Source organism: Trypanosoma cruzi, genomic scaffold (genome assembly GCF_000209065.1).
Source record: "Trypanosoma cruzi strain CL Brener 1047053516627 genomic scaffold, whole genome shotgun sequence".
In the NCBI taxonomy this organism is placed as follows: Eukaryota; Euglenozoa; class Kinetoplastea; order Trypanosomatida; family Trypanosomatidae; genus Trypanosoma; species Trypanosoma cruzi.
In genome coordinates, this window is record NW_001849426.1 from 13611 (window position 1) to 32410 (window position 18800).

Here is an 18800-nt window from a genome sequence, read left to right on the forward strand (position 1 = left end):
ATTTCCAGTTCAACATCAGCCAAAGGACGTACTCCGGCGGGTACTCCTGCGCGTTATGGAGCCACTGTTCCATCAGCCCTGCAAGCAGCCGCTTGTCCAGCACGTTGCCTCCATGACGAAGTGCCTCGCGCGTGACATCCACCACAAAGGACGCATCCGGCGACGAAGGGACAACTTGCAGCAGGAGGGCCTGGACAGTACATGGCAGCGGCTGCAACTCCGAGCCCCGGCGCATGTCGTTCCACAAACCGACAGGGTCTACGCCCATGCGGATGTGCAGTTCAATGAGATAATGATACGTCAGCGCGTCAGGGACGACATTCGCTGCTTTCATCTCCTTCAAGATATAAAGCACCTCCTCAGTCGCAAAGTTCTTCCGCTGCGTCAGCACCTCCAAATAGGCGTTAAAAAAATTCGCATTCAGGAGTGACACGGTACGGCCGCTGTCTTTTCCTTGCCCATTTCCCGCAAGATCTCGCAGCCCGGCGGCAAAGACCTCACGCACTCGGTCCATGCGACCCAACGCCGTAAAAGTACGCATCAAACACACCGCCATGTCCCGCGCCTGAAAGGCACCGCCAGAAAATTCCTGCAGCGACATGCGGTCAGCGCGGTACGAGGCCTCATAGAATTGCACCACACCGTCGTAGTTTTTCGCCTCCATCAATTCCATCACATGGGCAAGAGGCGATGAGTTGCCCACAACAGACGACGTGTGATGCACCTGATGAACGGGCGCGCAAAGCACTGGTGAGAGCCGCCACGGCGTCACGCGGCACAGCACGGACCGCAAAAAACGACGCATGGATCCTCACAAAAAGGGCCGCCCCGCAGCAGACATCAATCACAAGAGTGGCATTCAAACGAACGAACAAAAAAAAAAAAGAGAAAAAAACGAAACAAAACATGCGGAAAACATCACAAAACCACAGCACCCACAAAGTAAGCAAACGGCATTGCAATAAATACACCACAATCCGCTCAAAAAATAACTAAAAAAAAGTGAAAAAAAAATCCTTTTCCACAACATCTTAGAAATAAATAAATAAATAAATAAAACAAAAACAAAAACAAAAACAAAAAAACGGTTTTATAAATGCCTCAACACCTTTATTGCGCCCTATAACCCTCACATTTCCCTAGGCGTGACTAACGCACAGGCAGCCACGTAAAAATTAACGCGAGATAATCCCCCAGACACCTGCACATAAAAACAAAAACAACAACAACATCAAAAAAACAATAATAATAATAATAAAGACCTGTTAACAACCATAAAAATTTCGTTTTCACCCAATAAACAACAGAAAAAAAAGTCCAATAATAAAAAAAAAACCTCGTACCTATTTACATTTATTCCTTATTTGTCGTTCACAACCAGCGCGGAGATAAAAGCGGCGCCAATGCCGCTGCCGTCCCTTGCGAGTGCCGTCGTGACATCACACCCAGGACCGAGAATGGCGTTCATGTTTTGCTGCAGCAGGCGGCGGAATGACGGTGTCTTCTCAAACACGGAGCCATCGATCGCGACCGTCGCACGGCCCTCTTTCCTTGTCTTCACAAGTGGCGCACTGCAGAACATGGCACTGATCTGCGCAGCGCGGCCGCGCACCAGGCAGCACACATCACGGATCACGTGCAGGTCTGCAACATCCGTCACGTCGACATGGAAAAGCTCTTGGAACACTTGACGCGTGAACTGCAGACCCGGCATGCGGTCTGCGGATATCATGCCCATAAATTTCGTCTCAAAGCTCCACGGCTTGGCCATCTTGGATGCAAGGGCGCTTGGCAGGCAATGCAACTCGGCAAGATGCGCTATCATGCGGCGACTGATTTCCCCAAGATACATGCCGGAGACCATCTTCTCTTGCGTCTGGTAGTTGCGGTTCGGCGTAACGGCATCCATCGCCTCGTCGTACGCGGTGACCGGCAGCACAAACTTGTACTTGGAGTCAAAGTTCCCGCACTCCATGTTGATTGGTGTCTGTGTCGTACCGCGCGCGGCCACTGAGGGTTCCTTCGTCACGGCGTAGGCATCCTCGAAGTAGCACGCGTTGGAGCCGGTGCCGATGATTACGCCAACCTGCGTATCGGGATCAAAGAAGTAGTTCGTGATAAGCGTACCGACAGTGTCGTTGCAGAGTGCCACCACTTTCACCTTCACTTCCATGCGTTTCAATGCCTTCTGCAGAAGTTCCACCACGTCCTTCCCCTCCACACCCCGTGTCGAGAAACCCTTCGTCCATTTTATCAGGAAACCGTGATCGACGCCTTTCTGCTCTGTTGGAAAGCTAAATGTGAAGCCAAGCGGCACGGTGCGGTTCAAGTCCTCCGGTGCTTTCTGCTCCATCATTTTCTTCACACTCTGCGCAATAAAGCCAAACAAATCCTCTGCCGTTCCTTGCAGTGCCTGCTGCGGAATCACAAACTTGGCGTCCACACGGTCCGCTACCCTTCCTTCCTTGCACGTCACACGCAGCACTCGAAAGTTCGTGCCCCCGAGGTCCAGCGCGTAGAAGACGCCTGTCGCCTTGCTGGGATCGGTTTTGTACACGTAAGAAGGCAGCATGCGCAAAGTGCTCTCGCGGCCCTCCAGTCCCTCAATCATCTCGTGGACCATGTACAACATCAGCTGCTTGAGGTGGTCCTTGCCCACCGTGAACTGGTTCGCGAGGGACGCCAGCGCCATGCGCTGCTTCAGGTGTCGCATTGTGTCGCTGTCTTTGTCTTTCACAGCAATGTGCTGCAGCAGGTTGTTCAGGCGAGCGGACATGGCTGGTAAATTACAGTTTTATAATTGTTTTTTTTTAGAATTTTATTTTGAAATGTTTTTCTCTTTAATTCTGTCGTAATCTTAGGGCGTTAATGACAATTGTGATCCATAACGAAGGGGGAAAAAAAAAGTATAAATTAAAGATTTGGCTGCTTCCAACAACAACAAACAGACAAAAAACGAAAAAAAAAAAACAATGAAAATTGCGATGATGTTTCACTTATTGTCGTCGTGCTTCGTGTGACGGATAACAAAACGGAAGGGACGGGGTGGTGTCCGTGCGGTCATGGGAGATGCTGCATGGCATCCAAAAGTGTCTTTTGTGTTTTTAGCGCCACCGACGCTTGTGCGCGTCCCACGCCCGTTTTGTTTTTTCGCAGAGTTGTTAAATCAACATGGCACCGGCTGCGCAAAAGCCGCAGTTGTGGTTGACGAGAGGGGCACGTAAAAAGTGCCAGGGCCCCGTACAGCGGCTGAAGCTCGCTGTCGTGGGCGGAGTAGCCGATGGCGGTGTCGTCCACATCGATGGCGTGAGGCGCCATGCGGAGTCGCTCCACCGGTGGCTGCAGGGAAGCCGACGTGCTACAGGCGGTAAATTCCTTCCGCAGCTCCTCCTGAAGGCGCTCGCGCAGTTGTGGGAAATTTGCGGTGCCGCCAAATACAACAATGTGGTGGAGCAGGGCGGCGTGCAGAGTGGGGGCATCACGCAGCATCCCGCGGCTGCCCGTACCGCGTGCAATCGCGTCGACGACGCCCATCTGTTGGATGCCAACATCCACCGGGTGAAAAAGAAGCTCCGGGATGAGAAAGGCCTCATGGTGGAAGAGAAGATGCTGCAGCTCATGCCGTTCCACCCCCGACCCATCGCCGCCAAGGACCGCATGCAGCTCCTCCTCACGACACCCCAGCGGCATGAGGGGCGGTATAGTTGGCAAATAATATCGCAGCCCCGCCGCATTCCCATTGCCATAACAAATACCACCACCGCCATCACTAATGCTACTACTGCTGCTGCTTTTACCCCGCTGCTTTTGCCGCTGAGCTGCTCGCAAGGATGCTTTCGGCTGCAGCGCTACGTGGCAACACCGTTCCATGATGTGGTTGACAAGCCACCCGTCTTCGGTCATGTTTACTTGCGTGAAAGAGATAAGCTCCTTCAGGCGATTCGAGAGAAGTTTGCCACCAACGTCAACCCGCACGGCGGATTCTCGTATAGGGAGGAAGTCGACATAAGGAACCACAGTTGTGGCGGAGAAGCCAAAGTCCACCACCATCCCGCAGCCGCCACCAGCCTCGTCATCCTCACGGCAGCTTTCATGTACGTTGCGGTGCAACCAGTCTCGGGAGGCGTCGGCCACCAGGGCAAGGAACGTGGCGCTCACGACTGTCAGTGCTCGAAATTTAAAGCGCTGCGCAACCAAATAGTGCAGCAGCTCCCCCACCTGCTTTGGTGCTGCGAAGGGGACGGTGAGCACGAGTTCCACGTCACTCTCATCCGCGATGGCAAAGTACTGCAGCAGGTACTCCCAGATATAACTCTGCAGCGTTGCATCCACAACAAAGCCGCGGTCAACGGGGCGGCGCAGCATAAACCCGTGAAAGTGTGGCATTTTGAAGAGTTGCTCGCCGACGATGCCTCGACCAGCAAAGGACGCGGCGCCCACGCAGTTCGGCACAACCGCTTGCCGCGGCGGCTGCAATGCCGTGTTGCTTGGGTCCGGAATGTAAAGCGCCTTTAGCGTGTAGCCGCCATTGTCGATGATGAGCACCGGCCGGTCACCACTCATCTCAGCGCCACCACCGTGGCCTTTTTAAAATCCTTTTAAAAAAAAGCTTTCTGCGTGTGTGGGGGACCGACTCGACTGCGACAGCGAAAGAAGAAGAGGACAAGTGAAGAAGAACACCAACAAAATGACAATCAAATCACCACGCATACACACACACACACACACACACACACACACAAAGAGAGAGAGAGAGAGAGAAAGTAATATAGCATAAAGCCCTTTCAGAAGGCACTCATGCCAGTGATGGAGCGTCCCAAAATAAGTCCATGGATGTCGTAAGTGCCTTCATATGTCAAGACTGTTTCAAGATTGCACACGTGCCGCATGACGTGGTACTCGTCTGAAATGCCATTGCCACCCAAAATGTCTCGCATTGCCCGCGCGATTTCTATTGCCTTCCGTGTGTTGTTGCGCTTCAGCATTGATATCACCTGATGCGAGAGCTTCCCCTCGTCCTTCAACCGCCCAGCACGTAGGCAACTTTGCATCGCCAACGTTATCTCCGTCACTGCATCAGCCAACTTTGCCTGCACAAGCTGCATAGACGCAATTGACTTGCCGAACTGCTTGCGTTCCAGACTGTAATCTCGCGCAATGTTAAAACATGTCTCAGCCGCGCCAACCACCCCCCACGCAATGCCGTACCGGGCGCTGCTAAGACAATTAAACGGAGCCTTCAAGCCGGTGGCGTGTGGCAACACATTCTCCTCCGGCACGATGCAGTTGTCGAGTACAATCATGCCAGTACAGCTGGTGCGCAGAGAGAGTTTGCCTTCAATCCGCTCCGTGGCAAACCCCTTGAAATCACGCTCAACGATAAACCCCGCAATTTTATTTGTGTCGTGTAACTTCGCCCACACGACGGCAATGTCGGCGAGCGGTGCGGAGGTGATCCACGTCTTGCATCCGCTAAGGCTGTAACCACCCGCCACCTTTCGCGCCCGCGTCGTCATTGACATTGGGTCCGACCCCGCGTTCGGCTCCGTTAGTCCAAAACAGCCGATGAGTTCACCAGTCGCCAACTTCGGCAGAAACCGCTGCTTCTGCGCATCACTCCCAAAGGCATAGATGGGGTGCATCACGAGGGAGGACTGCACTGACCACGCCGAGCGGTAGCCGCTGTCAATTGCCTCAATCTCGCGCGAGATGAGACCAGCGGCGACGGAGCTGATGCCGGCGCAGCCGTACCCCTCGATGGTTGGCCCTAGCACACCCAATGCACCCAACTCGCGAAAAATTTTACGGTCTTCACGTTCGTTGCGGTAGGCGTCCGTCACGCGAGGAAGAAGTGTCTTCTTGCAGAACTCTCGCACCACCCGCCGGATCTCCACCTCGCTGTCTGTCAGTTGTTCCTGCAGCAGCAGCGGGTCGCCGTCATTGTACTCGGCGTAATTGAAGGAGCCACAGCGGCGGGCACAGTCAAGCACTCCACCGTGACAGCGGACGGCAATGGCAGTGCGTCTCGCACAGAAAAAACGGCAAAGCATAGATCTAAAGGAAAAAAACAAAAAAAGGATACTGCACCCACAAGAAAAAAACAAAAAAAAAAACAAACAGAAACGAGAACGAAAAGTCAGAGGCGTGAATGGCAGAGAAAAAAAAAGCGACAACGCCATTCGTTGACGACGGCCTGTTCTCATACCCTCCTTTATTTTGTCCCTTCCGGCATTTTTTTTTTGTACATCAAAAATAATCCCTCTCTCTTTCCCACACACATAATGAGGCACGCTCTGTCTCTACCACTTCCTTTAAATATCCATTTTTCCCTCACTCGCATCTGAAAAAAGCATGCGGGCAAAATCATCCGTGTTGACTTGTTGGTCCTCGTCCGCGTAGGCGTCGGCAATGACTTCGTCCGCCTCTTCCAGCGACAGCCGGACGCCTAAATTCAAGAGAACATGGCGCAGTTCGGCGGTGGTAAGAAATCCGTCGCCGTCCGCGTCGAGCACCCGGAGGGCCTCCCGCACATCCACTTCGGTTATCATCTGGTTCAGCATGGACTCGGCTGCGTCAAAGGCCTGCGCCTTCGTAAGGACGCCTGTGTTGTCCGGGTCCAAGAGCCGCACCGCCGCCTGCACCTCCGCCTCGGATGGGCAAAAGCCCCAAATGCGCAACAGCGGCCCTAACTGCTCCGTCGTGATGCGGCCGTCAGAGTCCTTGTCGAAGATGAGGAACTGCAGGGAGAATCGCTCGCGCTGCGTCTCGCTAAGTGGCATCCTGCCTCGCCCTAAACACACACACACACACACACACACACACACATCAAGTAAGAAAAACAAAACAAAACAGGAAAAGACACACAAGTGCATATTTGTCTACGCGTCCCGGTACCCATCGTGGCTTTAAATGAATCACAGGGGGGCGTGCATCAGACGTCACCGTCGTCTTACCCCACCCCACCCCTCTTTGCCCAGGTTTCTTCCTTACAAATGACATCGTCATCGCTTCACCCACTCCCAATTTTGAGTTTTTCTTCCCCACGCAAAAATACACAGAATCGCTTCGCCTCTACCGCCACCGATATGGGGAGAGTAATTCAATGGCTTCTGCCACCACACGTCGTAAAATCGCGTCGTCCTCGCCAATGGTGTCAGCCGCACAACACAAAAGCTGCGGGATGAAGTTCGACGACATAAACACGCGGATGTCGCCCTCCCCCAAGTGAATGGTATCACTGAGAGTGCGTTCACCGCCCCGCACGCATAAGTTGAGGGCCGCTTCTTGCGACAACCCAGGCTGCATGCTTTGACATGGCATGGGATCCCCTCTTCTTGGCTCGACCTGTAACATCCGCACCAGAAGAGCCGCGCAGAGTGAGACTAAAATGGGCGATGTTGTTTCAAGTAACACGCGACGCACCACAAGAACAAGACTACGTTGCTGCAGTGGATCTAAAAGAGGAATAAAGTGCGCGATGGCTTCCGTTAACTCCGCAAAGAGTTCAGGCACTCGCACGGCGGAAGGAAGTGCGCCCACAAGAACAGGGTACACACCTTCTCGCAGAAGCACGTCTAGATTTTCCGGGTATGACGCACACCGAAGAAAAAAGTGAACCGCATTGCGTTTCACATCAACACTACCGACATGTGCCTTCGCCACACTCACGACAAAACGCACCACAACGCCAACATGAGACAGGAGAATCGCCACAGGTGTCGGTCTAACGTCATTCGCCGCATTCTCACGTGGTGTACCTCCTCGATGAATGTCCACAAGCGTCGAAAAAAGCAACACTCCTTCTCTCTGCATGGCGGTGCTTAGTCCGTGCCTTTCTAACGCCGCAAGTACATGGCTGATAACAGGACTCTCCAAAAGTCCTTCAATGTCTATTAACGCCGCCTCTGCCGCGACAGCAGCGGCCTCTGCCTGCAAGTCACTCAGTCCTGCATGCTGCTCCATGACTGAGGCGAGCATTCCAAACAGTTCTTCATCATCTGCATTTACCGTAGAGATGTTTTTCTCCTCTTTCTTCTCCGCCACCGCAGCCACCAGTTGAGGTCCCGTCTGTCCGTGACGCAGGAGATGACGCATGATGCGGAGCGCGGCCAGCACAATTCTCGGGCGTCTTGTTCTGATGCACAAGACTGTGAGTTGTGGCACCTTGCATTGCGCCAACTGACTTGGTTCACTGAGAAGCGTTGTGCCCTCTTCAACCGCCCAGTAGTACACCTGGTCGAGGCGGTCCACGATGGTGTCGATGAGTTGAAGGTGCGTGGGCTCAATGGGCGCCCCGCCGTTCGTTACAAGAGCCCGCAGCGATGCAACATGCGCCTCCACCTCCGCCAGTTCTGGCAATTCTGGCAGGTGGTCGTCCCACGGCGGCATCGTCAGCGATGCCCCGTTGTCATTATGACTGTTGGCACTGTCATGCGTCCCAATCACAACCTCTCGCAGCGGCGCGGCCATCGGAACACCTGCGTGAGGAGAAGTGGAGTCGCGGTGTTGTTTCCGTCTGCCTGTCCTTCAGTCAATGTTTGTGCACATGTACACATTGCATGCGTGCATCACGAGAAAGAAAATAAAAACAAAAGAAAATAGTCAAGAATAAAAACGATATCAAAAAGCAACCACAGTTATATCATAAGGCAAAGAAAAACGCACGCAGAATAATAAAAAAAAAAAGCAATGCCTCACTTTCAAAATGAAACGCAAGACGCTAAGAAGAGCCCCAGCCAAAAAAGTAAAAAAAAAAAGATAAAAAAAAATTATACATAAAATATTATGCCCGCTTCCCCCTTGGATCGTGCACCATACAGTTTGCCATGCCCAGCAGGTTGATGGGAGAAGTACCATCCGTGACGAGGAATCCTTTAAGACCCAGTGCTTGCAGCAACTTCGCCTTTAGCTCTGGACCTGCCCGTGCAATTGCCGTGACAGTTCCTCTCCCTAAGGCGGAAAATATCTTCTCCACTTTGGTGGCTTCAATGTCGGCCAGTGCTTTTGCTTTCTGAACCGCAAGGTCATTCATGGCACGACGGTGGGAAATCTCAATCTCCATGCGTTCTCGTTGCAAATCCAACTCAGCGTCCGTCATGAATTCAAGCGCACGACAGCGATTAGGCGTTACGTCCAGTTCTGCCTGCAGCTCGACAAGCCGTGCCTCACTTTCTGCAAGAGTTTGGGCCCTGCTGGAGCCGCTCAATTCAATGGCGGTATTTTCCGCAGTGACCTGAAGTAATGTCACACGTTCTGCCTCTTCCGACGCCTTGTCCTTCATGATTTGCAGCTCGAGTGTCCCTCTCGCCTCTTGCTCCAACAGCATTGCCTGGTGGGAAGCCTCATTTTCCTGCGATTGGGTGATAATTTCCACGGCGAGTTGCACGCTCTTCTTTAGAGCGTCGCGTGTATTCGGCTCGACAGGCTCCACACTCTGTACATCCACATTTGTGATGAGGAGACCATTGACAGGGAAGTACAGGCCGTCCTCCCGCATCTCCGTCGTCCCTAAGTGGGAGCGAAAGATGGCCTGCCGAATCAAAGAAGAGGAGTTGCGGTGGAACTCCTCAAAGGACTCAGACGCGATTGCAGCACGGATGCGGTTCGCAAGCGTATTGCAAGCCTTACCAACAAAATCAGGCAGTTCAAAAGCAATTTTCTTGATGCGCTCCATGTCAGTTGTGTCAAATTCCCAATTGTACGCAAGATGAAGCATCAGTCGGGCGTGATCGAGCGTCTCGACTTCAATCACATCCGCCATAAAATCGGGTCCCAAAAAGAGACATAGTGAGTGGATGCGATTGGACGCCTTTGGGCGGCCCCCGGAAAGGGAGATGGGTGTAAACTCCTCGTTGGGGGCGAGAAACAACGCGGCGGGTCCCTCCTCCACACGACTGGTATTCGTGCTGGAATCATACAGTCGCACCAGGGCATTGTGTGGGACCTTGTAGAAGACAACCTTGTGGGATGCATATGGCTCCTTTTCAGAAGCCGATTTTAGTGCACCGGCGTCGTACACAGAGAATGTGTCCGCTTGAAGAAGACGATGCACAAGAGGACTGATCGGCTTTTCCCACAGTATTTCATCCGCAGCAAGCATTATCGCCTGGCCATGTACCGCCCTCACCATGCCAGTACGCACGTTACGCACATAAACGCCTTGACTGCCAGTAAGCAACAATCTTTCTCGCCGCTCCAAGACGCAAACATCCAAGGGTGGAATATAGCTGCACGGCCCGGACACCAACCAACGGGATGACACCTCCCGCCATGTGTCGTCCTCCTCCGCAAAACTGCTTACCGCCTCCACAAGGAGAGCCTCATGATCCCCAATGAGATACGCATCCTTCACCTCGTTGTCCTGCAAACTTTCCCCGGGTTTCAAAAAGAAGGAACATGGCCCCTTAAGAAGTTTCCTTTTACCGTCATGAACAGCACCATCCTGCACGGTTCTTAATAGGATGCAGTACTGTTGTTGCCCAACGATCGTGAGAGGGACGGTCGTCTCAGGATCCTCGTCCTCAGTTGGCAGGAATAAAGCCACTTCATCATGCGTCACAAGCCAACGGTCCCCTAGGCAACGTTGGATTCCAAAGCGTGTGTCGTAAAAAGAATGCACTGCCCGCACATGGAGCGCCAAGGTCGGTGAAAGCGTGATACCCTTCTTAACAGGTTCTTGTTTTGTGTACGGCCCCGGAAAAAAAACGCCTTGCGTCAATAAATTCCATTTCTCGCCAACACGTCGTGCTGTACCGTCTGGGTCCTTAAAGTCCGCCATGGCACACAACTGAATGTATTCATTTGCCGAAATAAGGAGTGGTGCCACTCCTCGAAGCACTTCCTCATCGACACGCGGGACGTACGCACCAGGCCCCTTCACCAGCCACTGTTCCCCAGCAATGCGTTGCACCGTTTTCCCCGTGAGTTCCTCTGTAGTTGTGTGATCTTCCAACGCCCGCACAATAATGGCCTCTTTGGAAGTAAGAATGCGCATTGGTTTCAAATCAGAAGCTACCTCACCGGGATATAACGGGAATGGAGGTTGCGACAGTCGCACCTCACGGTGCCCCATCCGGTATGTAGGCTCCCCGCCATCTGGCGACAGTACAACTGGATTCTGCACCTCGCAGTAGTGATTGGGTGGAATGACAATGTGGTGCTGCGCATTCTTATGAAGGTTGACAAGATGGTCGAGCAATGTAATGCAGCACGGCCCTTCCAAAAGCGTCACCTTGCATGTATTGTTGTCAAGTATGTGAACATACTCGTATGGCTCCAGCCGAACGACACGAGGATCCATTTTATTTCTCGCTTTAATTATTTCTTCACTGTCTCCCTCTCCCTCCTCATTTCGCATTTTTTTTCCTTCTCCCTTATGCATGTATGTAGAGATATTTTTCGGTGTTTTTTTATTTGTGTCACTCTGTTTTTCTTTTTCTTTTTCTTTTTTTAAATCCTTTTCCCTCCTCGACGTGTCGCACGGAACCCTTGTTTATTACCAACTTCTTTGATAAATATATGCAGTGATATCACTTTGCCAGGGGACACTCACGGCCTTCGCTTCACCGGCACTAAAAAAAAAAAAAAAAAAAAGAAAAAAAGAAAAAAAAGCACCACACATGTCTTCATCCCTTACAATGGGAGGGAAGGAGAGCGTGTGAGTGAGGGCGCATGTGCATGAGGCCAATAAAACAAAAGGAGACAAACACGTCTGAACGTTCTTCACAATTTTCAACCTCTTCCGCACGCATACATGCGGAGGGAATTAATTTATATATATATATATATATATATACCCGCATAATAATTACATACCATGTGAGAAAAGATCTACTTATCCGCACACCAGCCGTCACTCTCACTTTCCAAAAATCTCTCTCTTTCTCTGTGCTGAATATCAATGCTCCACTCCTGGGGAGTAAATGGCATGGGCCCTGTTTCTTTTTGGGTATTTTACTTCACCACCACACTGGATCGTCTTTGTGCACCCGTACACCCGTACATACATGCAATTATTTAGGGAGATTTGTATGTGAATGTATACAGCCACTATATTTTTCCTTTCCCATGTCGCTTCATTTATTACAGTCGTGGCACTGTACACCCAGGGTGGTTCTTACACCTAGCGCAAGAAGTTGGAGAAAAGCAGCGGAGTTTTCCGCATCCGCGTGTTCTCCGCCGCATACAATGGTAAGGGCCCGAATAAACACCTTCAAAGCGACGCGGTAATCCTCTGGGGTAACACCAATGGCTTGCTGACTTCGTCCAATAGCCTGCAATACGGTTTTGCTTTCAGCCCAGTCTCCTTCTCGCAACATACTTCGCATGGTCACAACAATCACGCGCAGGAATGAGTAGCTGTAGAGCTCCTCCACGTCCACGGGAGGGAACACATGCTCTCCCTCGTCGTCATTCCCTTCCCAGACCCTCAACTCGCCATGCCCCGTTTCCCTCCCTCCATCGTCTTCCTCAAGCGCCGGCTTTCCATCTTCATCTTGTAGGGAGAGAGTTGCCCTCCAGTGTGTCTCAATGTCGACAAACACCATGCGTATAAAATGATCCTGTATCAAAAAAGACATCTCCAACGCCACAGTGCGCATGACTTCATTCAACAGTGGGGCCAATGCACATTGGGGAATAAGTGATGGTTGCTTGCTCTCCAACGTGCTGTCAGCTGCTTTCAGAGAAGAGCTCGACAACATGGCCCACAGGATGAGGGCCTTCTTGACAATATCCGGCGAAAAGGAGTTGGGGGAGACAGCGTAGTCGTATAGCGAGGAAATAACATTAAAAGGGTCCTTTTTCAGTGCCGCCTGATTCACCTCTGTCACCCGCTGAATGCGCTGCAAGATTTGGGGAGAACACGGGTTGCCAATAACATTGAGCTGTGTCAGAATTTTATTCCTTCTTGTGAGGCGGAGGAGCTGCTCTGCGCCACATTCGTGGATGTTGTTGCGATACAGCGAGACCTCTCGCAGGAGGCGGTGCTTGTGGAAAAGGGCAGCGATCCAATAACAGGTGAAATCCCCCAGGCTATTCTGATCGAGCACCAGCGAGCTGAGGGACGGACAGTGATACAGTGTCGCTAACAAAGGAGCCAGAGCCTCCTCGCCAAGAATATTACGACGCATGTCAACAACACTCAGAGCACACCAACGACAAGCCCCGATATTCCCGTCGTCCACGGACAGCAGCTTGGCCACTTGGTCGGAAGGATTCAGCGTCTTGTTAAAGAAATGCTCGTAGAAGCGGCGGTAATGCTGGTGGAGCAGAAAAAGAGGCAACGCACCGTACGGCAACCGCAAAGCGGGAAGCAGAAATGTCGTCTGGATCTCGCGTTTTGGCATATGTAGAAGATTGCGAGCCTCACACTCAGCCGCGAGCATGAAACGCAGCGGCTCAGACATATCGAGGGCACGCACAATAAACTCTACTTCCATGCCCGAACACACGCCATCATCGTCGTTCTCGTCGTCTTCATGGGTTTCCTCTAAAACGCAACTCTTGTCTGTGGTGGGCAACGAAAATCCCTTCCCCCACACAGCGCACTGGCGCAACGCGTCAGCAGAGACATGTGCAGCCACCACACCACACTTCTCATGTGCAATATTAAGCAATGATTCAATAATCACCTTACGATGTGCAATAGTCGCCTGAAGGGTCCCACGCGCAACCGCAACCTCTAGATGCAGCTCCACGCTCATTCCATGGCCGTTGTCACCACGCACAGCAGTACCATTATCATCAGCAATGTGATCCTTCTCGTTATTTTGCTTCGGCGTTTCATAGGAAAGACTGAGGCCACCTGCGACGGCAGAGACTGGTAAGGCGCGCTCCAGCATGACGGGGATGAGTAGCTCCTCAGCCATCTCTGCGCTTTTCAGCGGGTGCATGGAGGAGTCAACATATTCGCCCATTCGTTCTTCCGTTTCGTTGCCTTCCTTCGGTAGAATCGCCATCCGCACAAAAAAGTTTACCCCGTTGTTGTTCTGCATCTTCGTGGGAAACACGGCATCCTTTACGCGCACCTCCGTGAGTGTCACCGCCACGCAGCCAAAGAACAGTACCTGATGATCCGCCATCCGGTGATGATCGTCGTTCTCTCTTCTCCCTTCTTCTCTTTTTGCCTTGTCTACGGCTGTGGGTTCAGTTCCTTTAAAAAGAGTGAGTGACTGTGTTTCTTTACTTCTACTTGTGCGTTGCGCTATTTGTTGTGCGCTTCCGCTGCCACTCCCTCCCTGATTTCCCTCAACCCCGATGCAAAACAGATGCGTGAGAGGAGAAGTGCGCACGAGCGACAAAGAGGGAAATGACACGCACGCACACACACAGAGGAGAAGGGAGAGACAGAGGCGCAAGTGTGTGTGCCCCCGCACTTACATTCCCCAAAGGGGGAAAAAAAGATTAAATGAGAAAAAAATGTGCTTGTCTTGTACGTGTGTGTGTGTGTGTGTGTATGTGCTCTTTGCTGCATAATGGCAAAATCTGCGCAAAGAAAAAAAATATAACAATTCTACATGAGCGAGATGGGCCTAAAAACAGGTGTGCCCCCCCAACACGCACACACACACACACACAAACAAACAATAAAAAAAAACAAGCAGCGCCAGTTCGCTAGGGGAAAACACATTGCAGTGGGATGTGCACTGCACATGGCAAAGTTAAAATATACATGCAAGAGAAGTACACACTTCATTCACCATGCTGTTGCTGCTGCTCCGACGGCGAAGTTGGCACAGGTGGGTGCGGCAGCGGCCACTACTGATGCGACCCGTATCCGACGCAGCAGTATCCTGCCCAGGTGCGAGGAGCAAAGCGGAAGAAATTATCCTCTAGCAGTGCCCGAATAGCCCACGCGAGAAGAAGTGCTTTGTGGCGATAAAAACATGCCGCATCATGACCGCCAACTTCATCCTCATCGTTTGCTCTCACGGGATGCTTCAACTCCGCGTCCGATGTTGTTGTTTTTGCCGTAGCGATTGCTGTCGTGGCCACCTCATGGCTACAGCTGAATCTTCGTGGCTTATTGTTTGCCTCCGAGAGCAGCTGGAAAAACTTTGAAAAAAGCTCCGACGGAGTCATATCGGGCGTGCACCACTGCCCAACAATGACACAAGGCACACCGCTGGAGAAAAACCCACGAATAAGCCCCTGAACATCGTCATGTGTTCCCGCCACACGTGCGTTGGACATGTTTGTGTTGCTAATCACCACGAGCTCCGCAAACAGCCGCATTCGTGAAATTTCAGAGGAGCGCAGCAGGTCAATCTCCTCATGTGAGACCGCCATGCATATGGCACCAGCACTATTATCGTCATTGCGTGTTGCACTCGTTGTGGATGTTGCGATAAACACCGTGCGACTCTTCGGCAGGAGCTCCCTGAATGCGTCGAGGTCCTCCACGAGCGTCTCGGAACTTGTGGTGACGCAGACGGAGTCTGTCGTGCGGGTGCTCTGAAGAACACTGCGCTTGTTCTCCGCCAATGTGCGGACAATCAAATCCCCCTCCTTTCGAGAACGCAGCGAATCGAAAGGAAATGCCACATGCGACAGCAGATGCAACGCCGGCGCGTCAATCTCACGCTGCACCAACACCACGTCACGCTGTAGGTCTCGCTGGAGTACACGTTTGGCACTCAGCACAGAGAAGGCGCATTGCGTGGCACAAAATGCAAGCTGTACCGCAAAGTCCTCCACAAGAAAGTTGCCGTTCCGCGCAATGAGTGCGTTGAATGGCACGAGCCACAGCTGCTCCGTCGGGATCATCGTGATAACACCGTTTTTGCTCAGGAACAGCGGATCAAGGGCACGAAGAAACTCCACGACGGGATCCACAAAGATGGCGTAGAGAGTCTGAAGAGGCTCAACCCACGCACGCTTCGGCAGCGATAGCGTGATCTCCGTCTCAGTGTTGCCGCTGGAGGAAAGTGGGTCAAGAAGAAGTCCCCTGCGAAGTGTTTCAATGAGTCCATTGATGGAGGGCACCTTAAAGTCTTTTGTGACACCAACCTCCACGAACCGCATCTCATTTCTCTGCAGCACCACCCACATGAGCAACTTCTCATCCACCACGTAACATCGCTCATCCACGGACCAATCATAGCGGTGTGTCGCCACCTGATAAATAAACGGCGATCGAATCAGCGACGATGTCGCCACAATGTGCTCCAAAGTCGGCTGGGCGCCAAAGTTTACCCGCATCTTGTCAAACAAGAGGTCGCGGTACTTGCACACAAGGCTGTGCTCCAGTACCTCCAGTGCCTCACTGTAACGGTACGTGCTTGCAATACTGGAGACGAGGTACTTGAAGCTAACAGACTCCATGATGGAGAAATAATCCGTCGGCACAGACGCAAGCAGTTTCGAGCCGCAAGTTTTGTCCTCATTGCTGTCGGCGGTGTCGTCACCCCCGTTTTCTTTTTTGCGCTGCGACGAAGATGCATCACGAAGTGTGCCCCATTCTAGCACTGCTGCGCGCAACAGGGGTTCTGCCGCGGCGTACCGTGAACGTTGCCAATTGACAATGGCACTGAATGTGTGTCCGGCCGCACGCAGGAGCGGATCGTCGAGCTCCCCCGCAAGCCATTCAAGCGTGTCAAACTGCGCCTGTGCCTCGCTGAGTTGGTTGGTTGCGAGGTAAAAGTTCCCAATTTGCGCGGCTGCAAGGGCTGCAAAGAGTTTGTGGTGTTCCGCGAACACGTCACAGGAGGCCATGTCTGTCCACAGTGAACTTAGCATGACGCACTCATGGTAGCTGTAGAGGGAGGTGCGCATCCAGCTCAAAGACTGCGTGTCCTCCGTGTCAAAGCACCGCTTTGCGAGAAAACACGCGACTGTGTCAAGTGCCTCATTAACAACATTCTGTAGGACACGACTTTCTGTGCCGCCAATACGCTGAGTCACACGCCGCGACGCCGCCCACATTTCCACAGCCTCCTTCACTAGCAGCATGCGAGGCCACACATTCACGTAAGTCTCTGTGTGTTGCACCATCACGTCCGTACCGGGAACAACGAAGTAATCGTCCTCGGTCAGTTTGTGCTCATGCACCTGCTGTGCCCGCTCGAACACCTTCAACGCCGCCTCATGACAGCGCTGAAAGACAGCGTGCTGCACATCTTTCCGTGCCTTGTGCATATCGGCTTCCCACTTGGCGTTGCGTGCCTCCTGCGCCACTTCCTGGGCACGCTGAAAAATAAGATCTGCCTCCTCAAGATGGTCCTGCTTGAGCTCTTCTACCCCCTCGCGCACCAAAATCTCGTAACTCAGACGCTTCAGGTTGCTTGAAAGAACTGCCATCCACTCCCGATTCTTTTTACTTGCCGCAATGTTCATCGCCTCATTCCACGTCGTATACGCCTCATCAAAGTCGTGTCTCACATAGGCGCGGCAGCCACCGTCAAAGAGACGCTGAAACTGCTCGTTGCTGTCAAGCATCATCCACTGAGGCGTGTCCCGCAAAATATCCAGTGGAATGTCGTCCGAATTGTTTGTTGCAACCAATTCGGATTCTGTTTTTTTTTTCGCAATCGCATCTTCAGCATCCGTTTGCTCGGCTGGTGCCACAACATGTGCATCAGCGTCCGGAAGAGGGGTTGCGTCTGCACCGGCCTCGTTGTTATCGCCACTTTTCCCTTTCACAATCAACTCACCTGTAGAGTTGGAAATGCTCGCTGCGGCATCCAATTCCTCTGGACCCTGCATGCCGTTATCCTTATCCTTCTGCTGTTGTGGCAATAAAGACGCATCCACATTGATCTTTGGACTCGCCATTTCGGTAAAATCGGTGGTCTGTGCGTGATGGGATAGAGGCGATTTCCGGTTCTTCGTGTTTTCCGGCAGGGAGACCGCCGTCGTCGTCTTCGCTCCACTCTTCTTGCGGGACGAAGAGCTCTTCGCGGTTTTTTCCAACAACATCAACTCCTCCCGCGCACGGTCCGCCGCCCTACTCGCCTGGCTGCTGTTAATCTCGCGAGACAGGATCGCCTTCTCCTTGTAGCGTCGCTGTAATTCCTGCCGCTGCAAATCCGGCAGTCGTCCGCACTCCTTCGAGGCGAGCGCAGGCTCCAGCGGCCGCGTTCTTATCTTCGTGATCACCGGTGCGACGCTTGACCGATGCGGCAGCGGCCCGATGACTTTTGAGAGCGCCTCCTTCCCAGCCGCATCCCGTGAGATGGCGGGCAGTGTGCTTAGGGTTGGCCTCTCCGCCGAGGGCCGCGTCGCTGCAGTCCCGATATGTCCACGGGACATTTGCGTTCCGTCCAGCTCTGTCGCGGTCAGCTGCGGTCTCTCTCGCATTCCTCGTCCATGGTTGGACTCCGTGACTTTTGTAATCTTGTAGATGAGTGCATCAAAGACATCGGTGTCTTGAAGGTCAACGCCGACTATGCGCGGATTTTGCTTCACAAGCGCCAGCAGACGTTTCCCTCCCGTCACTGTGATGGGGTTCTTGCGCAGACTCAGGTACTGTATGCTCAAGTGCTTCTCAAGGACCTCGCAGAGCCGGTCAACCGTCTCATTGTCCGCCCCGTTGCCGTCAAGAACGAGGGAAGTGAGGGTCTGGGAGTACTCCACAAGCCGTATGATGGGGCGCAGTCCGCGAGCCCCGAGATAATTGCTGCCCAACTCAAGCTTCTCCAGCGGGCACATCGCCCCACGGCTCTCAATGTACTGCAGGACTGCCGAGTTCACGCGACAACCCTCCTCCGCGCAGTACGTGCGGTACAGCTCGCACAAGTTCGTTTTTCCCCCCATGAAAAGTGCCCAAACACAGACGGGCCAAAAAAAAAAAAAAAAATTCC

At 52.6% G+C, this 18800-nt stretch overlaps 9 protein-coding genes across 9 annotated transcripts, besides 25 other annotated features; all 9 read right to left on the reverse strand.

The window, feature by feature from the left end:
• Tc00.1047053510121.9 (hypothetical protein, conserved) lies at nt 1-805 on the reverse strand (the record flags this gene model as incomplete). The annotated part of the gene is made up of 1 exon (XM_811388.1): nt 1-805. A coding segment is annotated over one exon (805 nt), but the record flags the coding sequence as incomplete, so codon positions are not given.
• Nucleotides 1-2900: a sequence feature (heterozygous, non-Esmeraldo-like haplotype).
• Nucleotides 1036-1058: a microsatellite.
• Nucleotides 1056-1083: a microsatellite.
• Nucleotides 1208-1258: a microsatellite.
• Nucleotides 1361-2776, reverse strand: Tc00.1047053510121.20 (hexokinase, putative; the record flags this gene model as incomplete). Its single annotated transcript, XM_811370.1, has 1 exon — nt 1361-2776. The coding sequence occupies one exon, from the start codon at nt 2774-2776 to the stop codon at nt 1361-1363; it is 1416 nt and encodes a 471-aa protein (XP_816463.1).
• Nucleotides 2901-2906: a sequence feature (areas merged during assembly that could not be assigned to a particular haplotype. This can correspond to areas where the two haplotypes were merged or to regions with more than two copies in the genome that were merged during assembly.).
• Nucleotides 2907-2981: a sequence feature (heterozygous, Esmeraldo-like haplotype).
• Nucleotides 2982-3563: a sequence feature (areas merged during assembly that could not be assigned to a particular haplotype. This can correspond to areas where the two haplotypes were merged or to regions with more than two copies in the genome that were merged during assembly.).
• On the reverse strand, nt 3061-4563 carry Tc00.1047053510121.30 (actin-like protein, putative; the record flags this gene model as incomplete). The annotated part of the gene is made up of 1 exon (XM_811371.1): nt 3061-4563. One exon carries the CDS (start codon nt 4561-4563, stop codon nt 3061-3063), a length of 1503 nt encoding a protein of 500 aa, XP_816464.1.
• Nucleotides 3564-8507: a sequence feature (heterozygous, non-Esmeraldo-like haplotype).
• Nucleotides 4704-4741: a microsatellite.
• On the reverse strand, nt 4785-6203 carry Tc00.1047053510121.40 (uncharacterized protein; the record flags this gene model as incomplete). The annotated part of the gene is made up of 1 exon (XM_811372.1): nt 4785-6203. One exon carries the CDS (start codon nt 6201-6203, stop codon nt 4785-4787), a length of 1419 nt encoding a protein of 472 aa, XP_816465.1.
• Nucleotides 6090-6135: a sequence feature (A-rich).
• On the reverse strand, nt 6312-6872 carry Tc00.1047053510121.50 (calmodulin, putative; the record flags this gene model as incomplete). The annotated part of the gene is made up of 1 exon (XM_811373.1): nt 6312-6872. The coding sequence occupies one exon, from the start codon at nt 6870-6872 to the stop codon at nt 6312-6314; it is 561 nt and encodes a 186-aa protein (XP_816466.1).
• Nucleotides 6795-6825: a microsatellite.
• Tc00.1047053510121.60 (hypothetical protein, conserved) lies at nt 7072-8469 on the reverse strand (the record flags this gene model as incomplete). The annotated part of the gene is made up of 1 exon (XM_811374.1): nt 7072-8469. The coding sequence occupies one exon, from the start codon at nt 8467-8469 to the stop codon at nt 7072-7074; it is 1398 nt and encodes a 465-aa protein (XP_816467.1).
• Nucleotides 8508-9181: a sequence feature (areas merged during assembly that could not be assigned to a particular haplotype. This can correspond to areas where the two haplotypes were merged or to regions with more than two copies in the genome that were merged during assembly.).
• Nucleotides 8570-8626: a sequence feature (A-rich).
• Nucleotides 8745-8786: a sequence feature (AT_rich).
• Nucleotides 8783-11380, reverse strand: Tc00.1047053510121.70 (hypothetical protein, conserved; the record flags this gene model as incomplete). The annotated part of the gene is made up of 1 exon (XM_811375.1): nt 8783-11380. The coding sequence occupies one exon, from the start codon at nt 11378-11380 to the stop codon at nt 8783-8785; it is 2598 nt and encodes an 865-aa protein (XP_816468.1).
• Nucleotides 9182-9387: a sequence feature (heterozygous, Esmeraldo-like haplotype).
• Nucleotides 9388-9412: a sequence feature (haploid, non-Esmeraldo-like haplotype).
• Nucleotides 9413-15596: a sequence feature (heterozygous, non-Esmeraldo-like haplotype).
• Nucleotides 11404-11450: a sequence feature (T-rich).
• Nucleotides 11573-11609: a microsatellite.
• Nucleotides 11771-11794: a microsatellite.
• Nucleotides 12075-14081, reverse strand: Tc00.1047053510121.80 (hypothetical protein, conserved; the record flags this gene model as incomplete). The annotated part of the gene is made up of 1 exon (XM_811376.1): nt 12075-14081. The coding sequence occupies one exon, from the start codon at nt 14079-14081 to the stop codon at nt 12075-12077; it is 2007 nt and encodes a 668-aa protein (XP_816469.1).
• Nucleotides 14431-14460: a microsatellite.
• Nucleotides 14555-14585: a microsatellite.
• Nucleotides 14758-18753, reverse strand: Tc00.1047053510121.90 (hypothetical protein, conserved; the record flags this gene model as incomplete). The annotated part of the gene is made up of 1 exon (XM_811377.1): nt 14758-18753. One exon carries the CDS (start codon nt 18751-18753, stop codon nt 14758-14760), a length of 3996 nt encoding a protein of 1331 aa, XP_816470.1.
• Nucleotides 15597-15887: a sequence feature (areas merged during assembly that could not be assigned to a particular haplotype. This can correspond to areas where the two haplotypes were merged or to regions with more than two copies in the genome that were merged during assembly.).
• Nucleotides 15888-16109: a sequence feature (areas merged during assembly that could not be assigned to a particular haplotype. This can correspond to areas where the two haplotypes were merged or to regions with more than two copies in the genome that were merged during assembly.).
• Nucleotides 16110-18800: part of a sequence feature (heterozygous, non-Esmeraldo-like haplotype) that runs on past the window's edge.